Source organism: Ostreococcus lucimarinus, chromosome 8 (genome assembly GCF_000092065.1).
Source record: "Ostreococcus lucimarinus CCE9901 chromosome 8, complete sequence".
NCBI classification, from domain to species: domain Eukaryota; kingdom Viridiplantae; phylum Chlorophyta; class Mamiellophyceae; order Mamiellales; family Bathycoccaceae; genus Ostreococcus; species Ostreococcus sp. 'lucimarinus'.
Window position 1 is genome coordinate 381,047 of NC_009362.1, and position 17,077 is coordinate 398,123.

At 55.1% G+C, this 17,077-nt stretch overlaps 10 protein-coding genes across 10 annotated transcripts; 3 read left to right on the top strand and 7 right to left on the bottom strand.

Moving 5' to 3' along the window:
- Positions 1-69: 69 nt before the first annotated feature.
- OSTLU_33096 (predicted protein) lies at positions 70-909 on the bottom strand (the record flags this gene model as incomplete). Its single annotated transcript, XM_001419327.1, has 1 exon — positions 70-909. One exon carries the CDS (start codon positions 907-909, stop codon positions 70-72), a length of 840 nt encoding a protein of 279 aa, XP_001419364.1.
- Positions 910-1,336: 427 nt separating this feature from the next.
- OSTLU_16471 (predicted protein) lies at positions 1,337-2,287 on the bottom strand (the record flags this gene model as incomplete). The annotated part of the gene is made up of 1 exon (XM_001419328.1): positions 1,337-2,287. The coding sequence occupies one exon, from the start codon at positions 2,285-2,287 to the stop codon at positions 1,337-1,339; it is 951 nt and encodes a 316-aa protein (XP_001419365.1).
- A 710-nt stretch (positions 2,288-2,997) lies between these two features.
- OSTLU_42867 (predicted protein) lies at positions 2,998-4,137 on the top strand (the record flags this gene model as incomplete). The annotated part of the gene is made up of 1 exon (XM_001419110.1): positions 2,998-4,137. One exon carries the CDS (start codon positions 2,998-3,000, stop codon positions 4,135-4,137), a length of 1,140 nt encoding a protein of 379 aa, XP_001419147.1.
- A 20-nt stretch (positions 4,138-4,157) lies between these two features.
- On the bottom strand, positions 4,158-6,682 carry OSTLU_33099 (predicted protein). The gene has a single exon (XM_001419329.1). It carries the CDS (start codon positions 6,511-6,513, stop codon positions 4,222-4,224), a length of 2,292 nt encoding a protein of 763 aa, XP_001419366.1. The 5' UTR covers positions 6,514-6,682; the 3' UTR covers positions 4,158-4,221.
- A 75-nt stretch (positions 6,683-6,757) lies between these two features.
- On the bottom strand, positions 6,758-8,497 carry OSTLU_16474 (predicted protein; the record flags this gene model as incomplete). The annotated part of the gene is made up of 1 exon (XM_001419330.1): positions 6,758-8,497. The coding sequence occupies one exon, from the start codon at positions 8,495-8,497 to the stop codon at positions 6,758-6,760; it is 1,740 nt and encodes a 579-aa protein (XP_001419367.1).
- A 139-nt stretch (positions 8,498-8,636) lies between these two features.
- Positions 8,637-9,686, top strand: OSTLU_42650 (predicted protein; the record flags this gene model as incomplete). The annotated part of the gene is made up of 1 exon (XM_001419111.1): positions 8,637-9,686. The coding sequence occupies one exon, from the start codon at positions 8,637-8,639 to the stop codon at positions 9,684-9,686; it is 1,050 nt and encodes a 349-aa protein (XP_001419148.1).
- A 1,095-nt stretch (positions 9,687-10,781) lies between these two features.
- Positions 10,782-11,853, bottom strand: OSTLU_42420 (predicted protein; the record flags this gene model as incomplete). The annotated part of the gene is made up of 2 exons (XM_001419331.1): positions 10,782-11,521; positions 11,640-11,853. The coding sequence occupies 2 exons, from the start codon at positions 11,851-11,853 to the stop codon at positions 10,782-10,784; spliced, it is 954 nt and encodes a 317-aa protein (XP_001419368.1).
- A 774-nt stretch (positions 11,854-12,627) lies between these two features.
- On the bottom strand, positions 12,628-13,728 carry CGE1 (chloroplast GrpE-like protein). The gene is made up of 2 exons (XM_001419332.1): positions 13,517-13,728; positions 12,628-13,346 (listed from the first exon to the last, which is right to left on the bottom strand). The coding sequence occupies exons 1-2, from the start codon at positions 13,688-13,690 to the stop codon at positions 12,696-12,698; spliced, it is 825 nt and encodes a 274-aa protein (XP_001419369.1). The 5' UTR covers positions 13,691-13,728; the 3' UTR covers positions 12,628-12,695.
- A 141-nt stretch (positions 13,729-13,869) lies between these two features.
- On the top strand, positions 13,870-14,673 carry OSTLU_12811 (ZIP family transporter: zinc ion; the record flags this gene model as incomplete). Its single annotated transcript, XM_001419112.1, has 2 exons — positions 13,870-14,078; positions 14,184-14,673. 2 exons carry the CDS (start codon positions 13,870-13,872, stop codon positions 14,671-14,673), a joined length of 699 nt encoding a protein of 232 aa, XP_001419149.1.
- Positions 14,674-16,009: 1,336 nt separating this feature from the next.
- OSTLU_6750 (predicted protein) lies at positions 16,010-16,777 on the bottom strand (the record flags this gene model as incomplete). The annotated part of the gene is made up of 2 exons (XM_001419333.1): positions 16,010-16,168; positions 16,301-16,777. Coding segments are annotated over 2 exons (636 nt in total), but the record flags the coding sequence as incomplete, so codon positions are not given.
- Between the last annotated feature and the right edge of the window lie 300 nt (positions 16,778-17,077).

Genomic DNA, 17,077 nt, shown 5'->3' on the forward strand with positions numbered 1-17,077 from the left:
GGTTCCTTCAAGCGCCGCGCACTTCAGTTTCAACGAGTGTTGACATTTTACAAAGATGTCGAGCAATGGCTAGTCTAAGCTGACTTCTAGAAGGCCTGCCTGACGTTCGCTGAATCGCCAGTGGTGTTCCTGTAAGAAGGTTTCAACTGCAACGGGAAGCCGAGAAGGCGTTCTCGACCCGACGGTGTGATGCCCAGTCCCCACTAAAATTTGCGCATGCGAACATCCACTACCGCGGAGCCTAGACAATTCGCGGCGTAGAAGGGACAATGCTTCTGCAACGTGTAGACCGTGCAAATCGATCACGCCGTCGCTACCGCCACCTCTGCTATGATAAATGTTGTGTGCGGCCTGCGCATGGGCCTGAGACATCTTTGCCGCAGCCTCGCGGCCTTGACGAGATAACTCTTTAGCCAAAGCTTTGTTACCGCTCAAGTACGCATTCGTAGCTTGCTCGTAGCATACATTTCGCACTCTGGCGTAGTCGCGCGCCTCGTCTCGATTTGCGGCGTAAAGCTGCGACACCGCGGCTCCCGTTTCTACCCACTCAATCTTCGTCTTTGTACCATCCCGTACGCCTCGCTCAATCTTACCACTCGCCGAAACCGATGCCGTCTCCGTTTTTGTCGCTCGTGTGTTCCAATTCACCGACGCAGACGCTTTATTGACGTTCGACATTCCACCCGAAAGGAATATTTTCTTTGGCAGTGGTTCTGGCGCTCGAGGCGCGGACGTGGACGTCCCGCCGCCACCGCCTCCAAGCGATGGAAACGCCTCTGCGTCGTCCACGTCCGGAGCGGGTATATCGGGTATCTCATCGTCCATCAACAGCTCCATGGCGAGCTCGACATCGCCCCCAGTATTCATCAACGCCTCCTCCAAACACGCCCAGTCCATGTTTGGGAACATGTCTCCCAAAAAGGTGAGAGAGTCATCGAAATCGCTCGGCGACGGCTCTTCGCCTGCGAGAGCGGCGTAAGGCTCGATCGGCCTTTCTCCACCGCTCGAAGCGAAAGCACTCTCGTCCGCGGCATCGACGGCGTTCTCGTCGTCCTCCTCGTCCTCGCTCACCAGGCCGAGCGCACCGAACTCGTCGACGACTTTTTCCAAACGAACTGGAGGCGTCGCTGGACGTCCGCGCGGCTTGAACACGAACGCCGACGCCGACGGATTCAGCGCCGACGCGCTCGTTTCTGGGCCGTCGTTCCCGGACATCGCGCGAAGCAGTGGCGGCTAATGGCTGATTGAGTTTGGTTTCGTTCGAGTTTGACTCGGTGTCGAGCCAAAGGTTGATATGAATGACAATCACAAACTAATACGCGCTACACATAAAATCTCACAGTTCAGTCGCTTGATGCACGGTGAACGAACCGACGGCGAGCAAGATGGTGCCTATGAAGAGAGTCAGCCACTCGCGCGAGAAATATTTCAACACGCGCACGCCGAGAGCGACTCCGACCAATCCGCACGGCAAAATCAAAAGCACGAGCCCGGGGTCGGGCTTTTTTCCACGAGCAGTGGTGCTGACGATCGCTGCGATACCTAAGAATACGCTCTGAATCGCACTCATCGATAACATCACCTTGCGGTTCACCTTGCCTTTCCACAGTACTACAATCGGCAGGAAGCTTATCGGGCCGCCGGTTCCGGTGAGCACGCTGAGCATCCCCACGACGACACCGATGCTGAACAACAACCACATCTCGCGAGTCGTAGGTTCTAACCAGTACTCATCGCTTTTGCTCTCGCTCTCGTTCGCGTCGACCGCGTCCGCGCCGTCCATCTCGAGCGCCGCGTCTCCGTCGTCTCCGTCGTCTCCGCCGTCTTCCACCGTCACCACCGTCTCCCCCTCTCCCGCGCGTGACCGCGCCGCGCGCGAGCGCAATCGCCGCGCGCTGTCTGCGACGTCTTTCCCTCCCGCCACCAGCGCGACGAGACCTATGACGTACGTCAGCGCCTCTCTCGGGACGACGTCCAGGAGCGCGCCCCCGGCGACGCTCGCGCCGCACGCCCCTCCCGCCGCGGCGACGCCTCCCAGCCGCGTCGGAAACCGATCGCGCGGCACTATTTTTCTCAGCATCCACACCCTGAGCGCCATCGTCGGCGTGAACGCGACGAACAGGGACACGATCCCGACCTCGGGCGTGCACGCCCTCGCGAGCAGGAGCGCGGGCAAGATGACGACGCCTCCCAGACCGACCGCGCCGACGAGCAGCGCGCCCGCGACGCACGCCGCGACGACGACGGCGACTTGTCCGAGCGTCAGCGCGCGCACGACGGTGTTCATCGCGTCGCCGGGCGCGCCGCGGGGACGTCGAGCGACGCGACCGTCGAGCGACGGCGCGTCCGTCACCGCGCGCGGGCGTCGCGTAACGAACGCGCGGGCGCGCCGAACCCCGGGCCGGGCCGGGCGGTCGGCGCGCGCGTCGGCGCGTCGTCTTTTTCGCGCGCGGGCGTCTCCGTGATCTCGTCTCGATGGCTTCGCGGGACGCGCTATACGAGGGCCGATCGATCGCGCGCGGCGATCGATCGATCGATCGATCGCGCGGTCGGTCGCCGCGCGCGGTTGACCGACCGACGCGCGCGGTGGGCCGCGAGAGCGCGACGCGACGTCGCGCGATGACGGCGGACGACCGAGGGTGGTGCGCGTACCCGAGCGAAGCGAAACGCGATCCCGCGAGCACGCTCGATCTGCCGCGCGGCGAGGACGACGGGAACGCCGCGTCGAGGGCGTCGAGAGTCGCGATGACGCGAGTCAAGGTGCCGAGCGCGTGCTGCGAGTTCGACGAGGACGCGACGGATGGGGGCGAAGCGGACGAGGATGGGTTGATCGAGGTGGACGTGACGATCGACGTCGATCGGGGGATGATCGAAGGCGTGCGCGAGTCGACGAGCACGAGGACGAGGACGGTGGGGGAGGAGGAGACGGCGGATTACGCGGAGAGCGACGAGGACGAGGACGGCCGTCGCGGGCTTCGAGTGGCGATGGGCGGGAGGATGTGCTTACCGACGTTCGTGGACATACACACACATATAGATAAGGCACACACGTGTGAGAGGAGCCGAAATTTAAACGGCACCCTCGCTGGCGCGGACGCCGCGTGCGCGAACGATTTCCAACACTGGACGCTCGAAGACGCCAAGCGGCGCATGGGCTTTGCGATTCAGTGCGCGTACGCGTACGGGACCTCCGCCATGCGCACGCACTTGATGTCGGGTGAGGAGAGACAGAGCAAAATCGCCTGGGAAGCGTTCGGGAAGTTACGCGAGGAATGGAGAGGGAAAGTTGAGTTGCAAGGCGTGTCACTCTCGGTGTTGAGCTTTTTCCGCGACGAGACCAAGGCGCGCGCGCTGGCTCGCATGGTGAAATCTTATGGAGGTATACTTGGCGCCGCCGTGTCGTGTAGCGATGCAGGTGGTACACCACTGGATGTCCACACGACGTGCGGTGCCGATATGCCCAAGTTATTGGACGTCATTTTCTCTCTGGCGAAGGAATACAATTTGGATGTCGACTTTCATTGCGACGAGAACGGCAATGAATCCTCCAAAGGCTTGCTCCACATTTCTGAGGCCGTCATTCGAAACAATTTCAAAGGATCTGTGGTGTGCGGTCACTGCTGCAGTCTCGCAGTTCAGCCAAACGAACAGGCAAAGCGCATCATCGACGCCGCCCGCGAAGCGGGCGTCACCGTTGTTTCGCTTCCAATCGTTAACCAATGGCTTCAAAATCGTGATCCAACGAACGAAGCGACGCCAACGCGGCGAGGCGTTACTCGGGTGAAGGAGCTTGCCCGAGCTGGCGTGCCGGTGTGCCTTTCGAGTGATAATACGCGAGATCAATTTTTTCAATACGGTGACTGTGATATGCTCGAGGTATTTCGATCGAGCGTTTGCATCGCGCATCTCGATCGACCTTTTGGATCGTGGCCGTTGGCTTTAGCTGCGAACCCATCGCGCGCGATGCGACTTGGCGAAAAGTCGGGAATGATTGCTCCAGGAGCGAAGGCAAACTTTGTCTTGTTTCGCGCTAGGAATTACAGCGAGCTGTTTTCTAGATCGCAACATGATCGAGTCGTCATTCGTGATGGTGTCCGCATCGCTACTGCTTTACCAGATTATGAAGAGCTAGACTAACTTGGCTAACATATTACAATGATGAATCGTTCTTACTTTTGGCTATGTTGAATTGTAATCACTTGCTTTTTGTACCACACGTCGCTACACCAGCGCACTTAAAAGCTGAACCCTCGATTTGCAACTCTTCGACAATGACTTGACTTGGACTAATGCCCAGCTTTTCAAAATTTTTGATGAACTGAGGATTTTTAAGCCGACTAACGCGCTTGACATGAGGAGCACCTCGCAAGAGTGACTCTCCGGAAATCTTGACGCGCAACTCAACGCATCAAGGATATTGCACACGCACATAAAAGCGCTTCGTACAATCACCTCGGAGTCCGTATCAGAGATGAACGTTTCTTTCGCATCGGATGTGAGCGTCGAGGTGAGTTGAGTAAAGTGACGGCAAATTGTAAACGCCCGTTGTGGAGACTCACGAATGGCAAACACTGTAGCGTGTGATAAAACATCCAGTACCACAGCCGAGACTGGTATGCCAGCTGCGGTTATGCGTCGCATTTCGAGCAGTTTTGGCAAACCAATGCGTGATATGCGGTCAAACTCTGGTCCAGATGTGTTCGGCAAGACCGCTACGCATGCAACTAAGAGACTTTGACGAAATTTACTCAAATCGCTTTCACAGTCTTGAAAGTCTTGAAACGTCCGCAGCAACTCGAGCAGCATCCTATCGTTTGCATTCGCATTCGAGCGATAAAGCTTCAAAATATCTACAGTGATCGACGTCATGTCCTTTGAATCGAGCGAAGGGGGGCGCGGCGACGAGATTCTCTCCATGCGACCAAGACGCATGACGGGCTCTATCGCCAAGCGCGAGTCCCATTCTATAACGCTAGCGGCTACTTCGTCCGCAAGTCTGAGAGCAATTGCCATTTCTTTGCTAGGCGAAATTTTTGCAATAGATTCCAACAGCCCTTTGCTGATTTCACGAGCCAGCGATGTGGCTAAAATCTGAGTTGATGTCATTCGTTGCTTCCGTGACCATTCAATGACACGTGCCAATGCAAGGAGTACACCCTCGGGGAACGTGCGCTCAATGACCCTCACATCTACCTGTCCTTCGTTCATGGTTATTAGTTTCAAAATTCTCAGAGCAAAGTGGGCTCCATGAAACGGACCAGTAGCAGGGGAACTAAGTTGTACCGCAGTCAACATTGGAAGCACGATGAAGAGTAAACCGTCTTGCAACTCTAAGAGATGCATTTTGCCAGAATTGCTCCCAAAGAAGGCTTCACAGATATATTCGATGGAATCCATGGCTTTAATATTCGCAAAGTCATTCGGAAAATCCCGGAGCAAGTCGACGAATGCAACAAGCAAGCACGCCGGCGAGTTGCCGCAACGCTTCACCTTGACAAAACTTGGTACCAAGCGGAAAGTTTCGATAATGATTGCACCCTGGGACGAGTGTGCAACTGCTGTATGAATCAAACGACGATAAACGAGGTCTGGTGCGATGAGTATGGGCCACAGCAAATCATTCGCTAGATTCAACTTCATGCGATTGGTGACGCTTGTGCTTGCACTCGCTGTGATGCGGTTCAATGCGACAATGACATCGCGCTCTATGACTTTTGAATCAAAATCTTGTTGCGTGATGAGCATATTTCTGAAGAGATGAAACTCGTCGGAGCATAGCACTGTGGATATGATTTCTAAGACGTCATCTTTTGGAAAGCGAGATACCAATTTTTCTTTGGCTGTCTTTGGTTCTGTGCACGCCAACAGGTCTCGGAGAAACTTTTCCACCTGAGATGGTTCTGCAACCAGTGGCGATGAACATATCACGTCTACGCTGACGGTTGGTTCATCATCCGTCGTTCGTGATTGAGTTTTCCTCGCGGTTGGAGTGTATCCGGACGTAGAGAAAATTACCGTCAGTTGCTCAATTACCTCTGTTCTGGTTTCACTCGTAAACAAAGCCTTCGTCATCGTCTCTTTCGCTCGATCAGAAGCATGTAGCATCGCATTGTAGAACAAATCCTTCATTTCTAGCACTGTGATCAACTCTGCGAACATCGGCGTGGGTAGCGACCACTTGGCTCTTCGGCAGAACGGGTCAATTGTTTCTTGAATTGGCTCCCCATCACCGCCTATGAGCTTGGCGCACCACACACTGAACAACACCGCAAACACATGCTCTCGAGAGTCTTTTTCCCCTTTACTCGGGCGTCTGAGCACTCGACGTAAGCCTGGAACGACCACGGTGTCCAGCGCAGAGACGGCGTCCCCGAGTCCCTCACGTTGCTCGATGGCGTCAAACAGTGGGCCCATCGCCGCCTCGATCGCCACTCCTTCGTCATCATAGGATAACGAACGCAACGATTGTAGCGCTACTATAGTTGTGGACGCGTGCACTCCCGAGATCATCATCCAGTGCCGCGATTGAGACGCTTCAACAACTTGAGTGGCAAAATGTAGAACACGAGAATGCAGCACAGCGATAGCAATACGAAATCGACTGGCTTTAAGGCGTAGATGATAATATCATCATCGTACATGTGCCTTCTTCTCTTGCGCTTGTGCGAGCGCACACTCGATGTGCGCGTGCGAGTTTGTGGCTTCTTGGGGAGGTCGGTTACCGTGTAAAGTGAACGCCCTGACCGTTCTAATTAAATTACAACGCCGCCTTCTTAGCTGCTTTTGCTTTTTGATTGTGATGCTTGTGTGTAAAATCTTTTGCAGTCAGTCCTCTCGTTTGTCGTCCGCCAGACCCTCTTCCTCCGCGACCGGCACCCCCGTTTGCCCTGGGTTGTTCTTTGGCCGAAGCACTTGTCGACAATCCCCTTGGCGTGAAAGGTACCGCGCTTGTGCTCGGGGTGAATGCTGAATCGAACCGTGACTTATTTCCACCCGCACCGAGTCCTTCTATCTCGTTTCTTTTCGTTTTTTCTTGGGCCAGGGCGATCGTTGACGCTTCCTCTGCGCTATGCGCGAAGATTTTCTCGGCGCCGGCTTTGTGGGAGTGATAGACTTTGCCGTCGGCCACATAGAAGACACGCTTCGATGCGTTTGCACGTTCTTTGCGACCGTCTCCATCTTCTAATTCGTCCGTACCGAGCGTGACGTTCGCTACTTGCACTGGGAGATCGTCGAATGAATCATCGTATTCATCCTCGTATTCCAAATTGCGCGCTGCCTTCAGCACTCGCTTCTTATCTTCCACTGAAAGTTCGAGGTCAGCTTCCTTGTTCAATCTCTTGCCAACGGGTATACTGGGCTGAGGACGACTCCGCCAGGTCAACTTTGACGCGGGTGGCGGCCATCCCAGCTGTCTATCAAGCGACCGCAAATCAGGCGGAAGCGACTCCTCAAACAAATGCTGCACAATTGACTCAGCGTTGGGACCAAAATGGTCTACGCATGCCTTAAGAAACCCAATGCCGACATCGGGTAGGATGATTCTAACAGATTCAATCGTGTTCACGACCACTGGAGCCAGTCCTACGTACTTATCGCGCTCTGCATCCACGGGTTCTCCATCTCCTCCTCCTCCTCCTCCTCCTCCTCCTCCTCCATCTGCACTTCTCAGAAAGGAAATTGCCGCGCCTAAAGAACCTCTCACCGTATCTAAACTATCACTATCGCAAGTTGCCATGGACTGGAAGCTAGAAAGTACCATACTTCGGATCTTTTCGAGCGCACCTGTCAGATTCCCATCACGACGCAACCATTCTGCGGCTTCTGGATACACGGTGACGAGTGAAACAAGTGAAATAGCAACGTCGTGAAAGTATGACAGCGATTCACTCAACCCGTCTGGTGGGAGCTCGTTAGCTTCAGCCGCAGGAGTCACTCGCGCTGCCATATCTTTCAAGTTCTTTTCGATCATCAATCCAGTGCGCCCAAAATCGTCTTCGAGAGTCGGCAACAGTTTCACAGCATTTTCTAGCACTTCGTGCACTAGATCCCTGTTATCGCTTCCATAAATCACCGTCAAGTCAATCAATTTCGGTACGTCGATCAGGTTATGCTTTAAAACCGCCTGCCTCCGCTCTTCGAGAGTTAAGCAGCTTCGCTCTCGAGCGCCGTCATTCACCAGTCTGAGCATCGTGAGGAAGACCTTCCTTCCCAACTCGTCCTCCGTAACTGAAGTCGACGGTTCGGCCCCCCGACCTCGAGTTTCGAATGGCCGCGTTTTAAACTGCAAGTACGTGTCCAGACTCCTCCCGAGCCCTCGTCCGTTTCTCTGCACGTGCGCCCAAAACGCTTCACTCGTCTTTCGCAGCGCACTATCGAGGGCGTCCACTAGCGCTTGACACGCCTCCGTAGCGCGCTCGTCCAAAGGATCGTCGTCGCCGGGCAGATAGGAGATGTACGTCACCGTCGCTGGCGCGACGCGTGACGCGCGTGACATCCCACGCGTCCGACGGCGCGCCTCGAAGTATCGACGGACGCGAGTGCGCGCTGTAGGCGCGCACGCGCTCGCGGGCGAAGGCGGCACAGTCAGACGTGCGCGCTGCGTCCCGTCGAGGACGACATCCGCGCTAGAATTCATGGCCGACGAACTCGACGAGGTGATCGGGTTTTTGTCCGATAAGAACCCGGCCGTGCGAGAGCAGGCGGCGCACATCATCCAAGGCTTGACTGGAACGGATGACGGCGCAAAGTTACTGTGCGCTAAAGCCGACTCACTGGTGCCAAAACTGTTGCACGCGCTCGGCAAAGAAGGCGCAGAATCAAAGTATGCCGCGACAGCGCTGGTAAACTTGACGCACGACCCGGAGGTGATCGTCAAGGCTGTGAACAAGGGTGTCGTGGAGCGAGCCATGGACGGGCTTCGCGATGGCGACGGTGCACCGGTAGACCTCTTGCTGTCTATTTTAGCGAACGTGACGACGGCGGAGAGCGGTGTACACGTGATAAGTCAAGAGGGTAAGCCACTAGAAGGATTTTACGTGTCAAAGTTGATCCAACTCTTGTCCACCGGAAAGCCGGAGGAAGACTACGACCATGCCGCGTCAGTCTTGACAAACATCTCGCGCGACCCGATCGGTCGACGAGTCTTCTTAGATCCGAAGCGAGGATTGTTAGCATCAGTTGTTTCAATTATGAGTGAATCGAACGACCTCAGACGTGAGCGTGTCGCAGCGGCGTTGCGGAATTGCTGCATGGATGACATTCAGCGTAAAGCGCTTTTGGACTTTGTCAGCCCAGGTGCACAGGAGGCAGCAGGGGATGTCCTACGCGCGCTCCTTCGGCCGATCAGCGGGAAGCAGGTCGGAGCAGAATTATCTGATCATGTTCGTCAGGCCTGTGCGGAAGCGATCTACGCGTTGGCGAAAGACGAAGAAGGCCGGATGTGGCTTGGCAAGTTGGACGCTCCTCGGACTCTGCGAGACGGATACGAACTTGAGGAACACGCAGAAACTTGTGCTGCATTGGTTGCCGCCGGAGATTTGTTCCTGAAGCACGGCATGGTGCCCGAAGACCTTCAAGAAGGCTTGAATCAGCCGCAAGCCGTCGAAGTGATTGACGATGACGAAGCCGTGGTCATGATGGGACCAGGCGTTGGTGGTGGTGGATTTATTAGTGGCGTGGATTGATTTGTCAATTGAGTAAATCGTTCGCTCGCGTCGTTCGCAATTTTAAAGCGAGAATTCCGCGCAGATAATAGTGTATTAAAATCATATCGTATTCGTTGAAGCTCGCGTGGGTTAGTGACAGTATTGTGCGCGCCCCGTTTCGTACGTTGCGATGTAAATAATTAAATCAACTGCATCAAAGATGACGGCTTGTCAAAGCTCACAATGAAGTGGACGCGTGCGGATCGCGTGCTCATTTAAACGTGGTGTCGCGAATATCGATTGTGTGACGTTCGTGTGTTGTTTTGCATGCATCTAGCGCCTATCTAAGAGCGCACTCCTGGAGAGTATTTATTTAATAAATTAATTAATTTTGATCGTGACGTCGTTGTCGGCGTGTTTGTCTTGATTACTCAATAAAATTGCTCGCTTGGCCGTCCACTACATCGAGCGATCTGGACTGCCTGTTTGCGACACATGGATGTGCAAAACGGGTTACGGGTGAATTAATTTCAATTATTTTCTCCTTCTCGATAAAACACCGACAACGTCGTTGTCTATGGACGCTCTGGCCGGCCGTGCGCGAGCTCCATGCCTCTTGGATGCTCGTTGGTGCCGTACGTTTCGGAGTTTTGCGTCCCGGAAGCTTTGATTCGTTGCCACGCGTTACGTTGGCGAACGTTTGTATTAAATTTATTTATTACAAAGACGCACATTTCACTTTGTACGAAAATAACGAACGCGCTCGAGTAATTACCACGTAAGAACAATGAAAATGACCTTTCGGACGTCTCGTGCGCTTACGCTGCGTTTACATCGACTTCGTCGTCTCACGAGGGCGTGTTTTGCCGTCATTCGCGATTATTCGATAATTAATTACTTTTGTAATCTGTTGCATCGCGAAGCCAGAAACGATCAGTTCAATATCCCTTAACGAGCATCCCGCGAGATCGCAGTCGTGGTTGTGCGCGCGCTTACGAGTGATGGGTGATTAATGTCTGTATGCACACTTGAATTGAAAAGAACTACATAGCAACCAAGACACTGAGACAGGTTCGCAGGCACTTCTTCCTCAACGAACAATATTTCTCAATACATTATAGCCACACCATGAACCTACGCAGCCAGCGGCTTCTTCATGACGATGAGATACATCGGAGAGAAGATGCCGAGATCACCGCCTTTCTCGAGGTTGACCGCAGCCTTCAACAACATGGTGTGCACGGCTTGCGTCCCCTTGGGCGCGAAGCCGATGAACTCGAGCACGCCGGTGAGGACGTGCGTCAAGTACGCCGCCCGGCGAGCAGATTTCATGGCTTGTTGCCACGGAACGGCTCCAAGGGTGGCGCGATCAAAAGTAAACTGCACGTCGAAGCCCGCCGCCTTCGCGGCTTCAACGCAATCTTCGATGGTGCGCACTTCCGGCAGTGCGTTACCTTCAGCGATGCCATCGACGACGTCGACGTGAACCTTATTATTCGGGTCGTATTGATCGGTGCGCAACCACTCGTAGGACGCAAAGAGGGCACCCGGTTTGAGGACTTGGAACACTTGCTTGTACAAAGCAGTGGTGTTCGACGCGTGGCACGCGGCTTCAATGGCATACGCGCCGTCAAAGGATCGACCCTTGAACACCTTCGCGAGGTCCATGAAGTTACCTTGAACGATCTCCGTCAAATCTTCCAGGCCAGCCTGCTGGTTCAAAGTGTTGCAGCGGCCAACTTGGTACTCATTGATAGTGATACCAGTCACCTTACCGCCCGTGGCCTTGACGATGTTGCGCATCGGACCCCCAACGCCGCAGCCAAGGTCCAACACGTTCATCCCCGCCTTCAAACCAATGTTCTCCGCGATCGCTGTGCGTGTAAAACGGGTAAAGTCGCGTCAGTCGAATGCCTGCTTTTCACGGATATGCGTGTAGAACGCGTTCACGGATTCGAGACGAGTGATGCGCGCGAGACGAGCATGACGTACCGACTTCCTGGCGAATGATGGAGTCTTCAAAGCTCTCCCCCTTTTCGCGTGCGGCGAAGTGGAAGCTTTCGCCCCAACCGTACTCGTAAAAGTCGGTGATGAGGGAGTAAAACTTGTTCACGAAGTCCGGGGTGGACAAGATGCGCGATCCGACCCCCTTACCGTCTTCTTGGTCGAAGAACTCGTTGTAAGATTTTATCCCTTTGTCCACCATCGTCTTCGCCATCGCCCCGGTCTTCCCGCCGAACGAGCGCAGCGGGTTCTTGCGGAACCAAGACAACTTCACCGCGACGTAGATACCACCAGTCAGCGTCACCCCACCGACGATCATCTGGACTTTCTTGTCCTCGAGCGCGTCCATGACGCGCGCGGTAGCCATCTCGAGAGACCTTTGGCGCGAAAAGTCGAGCGCGCAAGATGCGATCTCGCGCCGAACTCCGAAGCTTTACGAGCGCGGACGGCGCGTGGAGGGCGTGCGGACGTGCGAAGGGTGGCTATGGACTCCCTCGAGGACGGACGTTCGAACGAATCGAAGTCGTCGTGTGCGGCGGCGGTAATCTTTCGGAACGCCTCGTGACGTCTTCGCGGATACGAGCGCCGCCGCTGCGAATCCGAACCCGCCGCGGGCGCGACGAAAGGCCAGACGTCGTCGGGGGACTCGCGACGAGTCGTGATTCGATCGCGTCGCACGTTTTTTATCGATCATCCGCGTCAAAGGTGAAAGATCTATCATGGCTTTGAATACGGTAAAATTGACATCGGGGGAGATGCAGAGCCTCCCGCGGACATATCGACCTAGCCCTAGATCGCCAAGTTTCGGCGCTGAGCCCTGCGCAATCAGTCGTTGTGACGCCTCACACGGACCCATATCGACTTTCTCGACTTTCTCGACTTCTACGACGCCGACCGTCGCGCGCGATTTCGCGAAAGGGCTTATGCGATCTAACGTGGATGCGGTTCAGATGATGAGATCGCTGGAGTGGTGGATTAATGGATGAATGAATTGAAATGAGTCCTAGTATATATAAAAGCGTCGCGACGGGCGTCGGTGAGCTTTTACGGCTTGGTCGAAACCTTCACCATCGAAGCACGGATGAGGCTACTACCGATCTTATAGCCCTTTCTGAATTCTTCAATGATGGTATCTTCATCCATCTCGTCGTTCTCTTCCCGCATGATAGCCTCATGGTCGTTCGGGTCGAACGGTTCACCGACGCCCGCGACGACTTGGAGGCCTTGCGATGAAAGAATTTCCATCAACTGCTTGTGCATGTTTTGATATCCCGTCAATATCTTCTCCTCACCTTCGGTCGAACCCTTGATATTCTTCTCTGCGAGGTCAAAGTTATCGAGCACGGGCAAGAGAGCCTTGACAAAGTCCCCCTTGGCGCTGCTCGCGAGGTTCTCCTTTTCCTTGAGCGTTCGCTTGCGGAAGTTGTCGAAGTCTGCGTTCAAACGCAAGTATTGATCCTTCATCGCGGCCACTTGGTCTTCCATACCGACCATCTTTGCGTTTGCATCACCGATTTCTCCCTTGAGGGAGGCCACAAGCTCCGCTGCGTCGGCGTTATCGCCGACGACGACCTCGAGTCGACCGACGAGCGCGCTCAACGCGGTCTCCTCTTCTTCCGCACCTCCTGCGACTTCTTCGTCGTCCTCGACGACTTCAACTTCGGGCACTTCTTCTTCAGTCTCAACAGTTTCACCCTGCGCGGTGCGAGAACACGCGTTGTTTCGTCAGTCGTTCGTTCGTCCTCGTCGACCGATACCCTCGTCGCCCCGCTCCCTCGTCGCTCGCCCGTCTAATCCTCGATCCCTCGCGCGCCGTCGGCCTCGCGCGTCGCCCTCGAGTCTCGCCACGCGTCGTTCTATCGCACCTCTTCTTCCCCCGCGCGCGCGATGATCTTCATCGCTCGCGCCTCGCGCGTCGCCCCCGAAGGTGTCGAACACGCTCGAAGATTCATCTTCGCGCGCATCGTCGTCGTCGTCGTCGTCGCGCGGGCGCGCGCGCGCGCGGGCGCCGACGCGATCGAGATCGTGATCGCGGACATCCTCGGTGCGCCCGCGCGTCGGCTGCTCGACGGTTCGCGCGCGAACGAGTGGCGCGCGACGGGGTTTCCCTCGCCCTCGCGTCGTCGTCCACGCCGCACGCCGCGTCGCACCCTCGGTCGTCGTCGCCGAGACGACGCGACGACGACGGGCGATGCTCGATGACGGCGAACGACGCGCGATGACGCTCAGCACGCTCGCCGGACTCGCGACGACGCTCGGCGCGGTGGTGGCGGTGTGGAAGAAACCGGACGCGCGCGCGATGGCGTTCTTGCTCGGCGTCGCGATCGGAGTGATGACGTCGCTGTCGTTCGTGGAACTGTACGCGAAGAATGTCATCGAGCACGGGTTCTGGAGCGTCACCGCGGCGACGCTGGGGGGGGCGGGGACGTACGCGTGCGCGGCGCCGCTGTTGCCGAATCCAGAGACGCACCACGAGGCGAACGCGGGGACACCACCGAACGAACGAACGACGATGAACGCGACGTCGAAGAGCGACGATGAAAAGGATGCCATCGCCGCTGGAAGAGTGAGCAGGGCGCGGTTGTTGCGATTGGGGATTTTGATGGCGTTCGCGATGACGCTGCACAACTTGCCAGAGGGGTTCGCGGTGGCGTGCGCGTCGTATACGACGATTGGACCGACGATGGCGTTCGCGATCGGAATGCATAACGTCCCAGAGGGTATCATCATCGCTGCCCCGGTGTATGCAGCGACTGGAAGCCGAAGTCGAGCCATTCTTCTCGCCACCGCGAGCGGGTTGTCGGAACCAGTCGGGGCGCTCATCGCTTTGAAATTCATGAAACCGTACCTCACTCCAACGCGTTTGGAACATCTCCTCGCCGGCACTGGTGGGATTATGGTTGCTGTGTGTGCGCTTGAATTGTGGCCCGAGGCGAGAAAATGTGGAAATAGTGACAATATGTACCGTGGGGTCATCTTTGGCGCCGCTCTGATGATGCTCACGTTGTATCTCGGCGCGTAAAAAATCTGTTGTAGCTTTAGATTGCTCCAAACTCTATGTTGCTAGCGTTCTATAACAATCCTCGCAAGCTGATAACGTTACGAGTGCTTGGCGATAGCATCGACTCGCACCGCCCGTTTGTATTCCCAGTTTCTGGAATCCCGTGCGAAACAGCTCGCATCTTCTTTTCCGTGCTCGTATTCGCTCGATAGTTTTGCCATGACGTTCCATTACTGTCTAGTAGCGTGCCTCCCCACGCAGCGTCTTCCGTAGCCGTAGATAGAAGCTCAGCCACGCGTGTCTTCACTTGCGCTTTGCCGCTGCGGTGATCCAACTCTATCGGGCCTTTACTCTCGCGCTTCAGCGTGGCGATCCCCTGAAAAAAGAGAAACTTTTGCTCCGCATCAACGCTGCTGATGAGTGAGATACTATGCATCGAACCGGGGAACCCGACTCGCATATCGCGGAGATCTTCCTCAACGAGCACCCCAGCTTCGAAGAGTTGTCTGACAAACCGTTTCAGTACGACGCAGTGCTCCTTGAAGCGCTCGTATTCCAGAAGTCCCGCACGGTTAGTGATGAATGTGTTAAACTTCTGCTGAAGATCGAGTTGACCAGTTTTCTTTTGCAACTTTTGGAACCTCACTGGTCCGAGGTTTCTGAGCAGCCTTCGACGCTGGGCTTCGTTTCGAGCAGCGAGCATGCGCACTCCCAAATCCTCGATGGCGAACATGATAACTCGTCGAAAGCTCAGTGGGCTACAGCCAATACTGTACTTGCCCATGCTTTTGATCATATTTACGTACACGCTACAAAGCTGCGGATTCAATAGCATCTCTTCAAATCCAGAACAGAAAATGTGAGCCAGTACGTTTTCATGGTACACGCCGTACATGACCATCTGTTTCACCAGATTTTGAAAGATGTGTTCGTCCACCTTCAAGTTTGCAAAAGTTGAACCCATCATTACCACCTGGTTCTCATTCCACTTTGACAAAGACTCTTTCATGAGTTCATCAACGTTGGTGCGGTGTTTGTTCACCGGATGACCAAATGCTCCACTTCCACATACGTACAAATTCTCGCTCCCTCGAGCAACGACAAACGTGGATGATTTGGATGCGTAAACCTGCTCAGCTTTAACTTCATACATCGGATGTCGCTCGATCTCTTCTATTTCCGACTTCTTCAAGGCGAGACGATCGGTGACTGATAACGCTGGCTGTAACTTTTTCGGCGTAGTCGCCGTGGCGATTGACCCGTCGCCGAGTTGACCAAAGTCGTTTGATCCACAGACAAAAACGTCGCCAAGCGTTGTCAACATGACGGTGTGATTATCACCAGCTCCGATTTGAACGATGAAAACGTTCACCATAGTAGACACCAGTGTCACCAAACTTCGATCTACCGTGTCGCTCAATCCCAACTGTCCATCGGAACCGCGTCCGCAGACGTATACTCGACCCTTCTCTGTTAGCATTACTGTGTGCTCCTCTCCCCCGACGACCTGCACGACCTTGTGACGAACCTTTTCCAACGCCACACAGCTTTCGCTTACGTCTTTGAGAGCCGTCATCTCGTTGATGAACCTCTGTTCAAGCTGGACCGAGTCGAGATGGATTTCTTCCACGTCGACTCGTTCCGGAACACCGCCGACGAACTCGTCGTGCCCCATGCGTCTGGGAATGAAAATATTCGAAAAGTCACCGCATCCGAGCTGACCACAACTATTTGAGCCAAATCCATAAACGTAACCCGAATCGGTCACTACGAGTGTGTGATTGCTACCGCAAGCCACTGAAGACACGTTCATAAGAGTGACAGATTCCACGAGCTTTGGCTTGGCGTAGTTAACCCCATCTCCGTGACCGAGTTGACCGCAATCTCCAACGCCGAAAGTGTAAACTTGCCCTGAGCCCGTTGTTATGACCGTGTGTGCTGAGCCCGCGGCACAAGACACCACCTTCGTCGTGGCGTTGGTCATCCAGTACATCCACTTTGGTGTGTTGTGAATCCGATTCAAACCGCTCTCACCGTGGCCAGTGCAACCGCCTACATCTTCCCCCCACGTCAAGCACTCCTGTCCTGATGTCACCGCTACCGAGTATCGGCCGCCTGCGGCGACATCTACAGCCTTCGCTCCGTCAATGACGTCGAGCGCCACCGGAACGTCCTGAGACGTCGTCGTTCGAAGACCGAGTTGCGATGACTCATCGGATCCCATAACAAGTATCCGTCCGTCGTGATCAGTATACGTAGGAGCGATATGTTCCAGCGCCTCTGGGTTGGATTCAAGAAGAATAAGCGCATGATCGTCCCCACCAGATATTTTCTTCACCCGCGACCCCAATGGTAGACTGAACACAACTGGCTTGACGAACCGGTGCAAATGAGACGGCACTCCACGTAAGTTCTTCAATCGAGT

Excerpts from the sequence above, each read along its gene's own strand:
- OSTLU_33099 (XM_001419329.1), bottom strand. The coding sequence starts at position 6,513 with ATGATGATCTCGGGAGTGCACGCGTCCACAACTATAGTAGCGCTACAA.
- CGE1 (XM_001419332.1), bottom strand. The coding sequence starts at position 13,690 with ATGTCCGCGATCACGATCTCGATCGCGTCGGCGCCCGCGCGCGCGCGC. Across the intron at positions 13,347-13,516 it reads CGCGCGCGGGGGAAGAAGAG|GGTGAAACTGTTGAGACTGA; the intron begins GTGCGATAGAAC and ends CGCACCGCGCAG.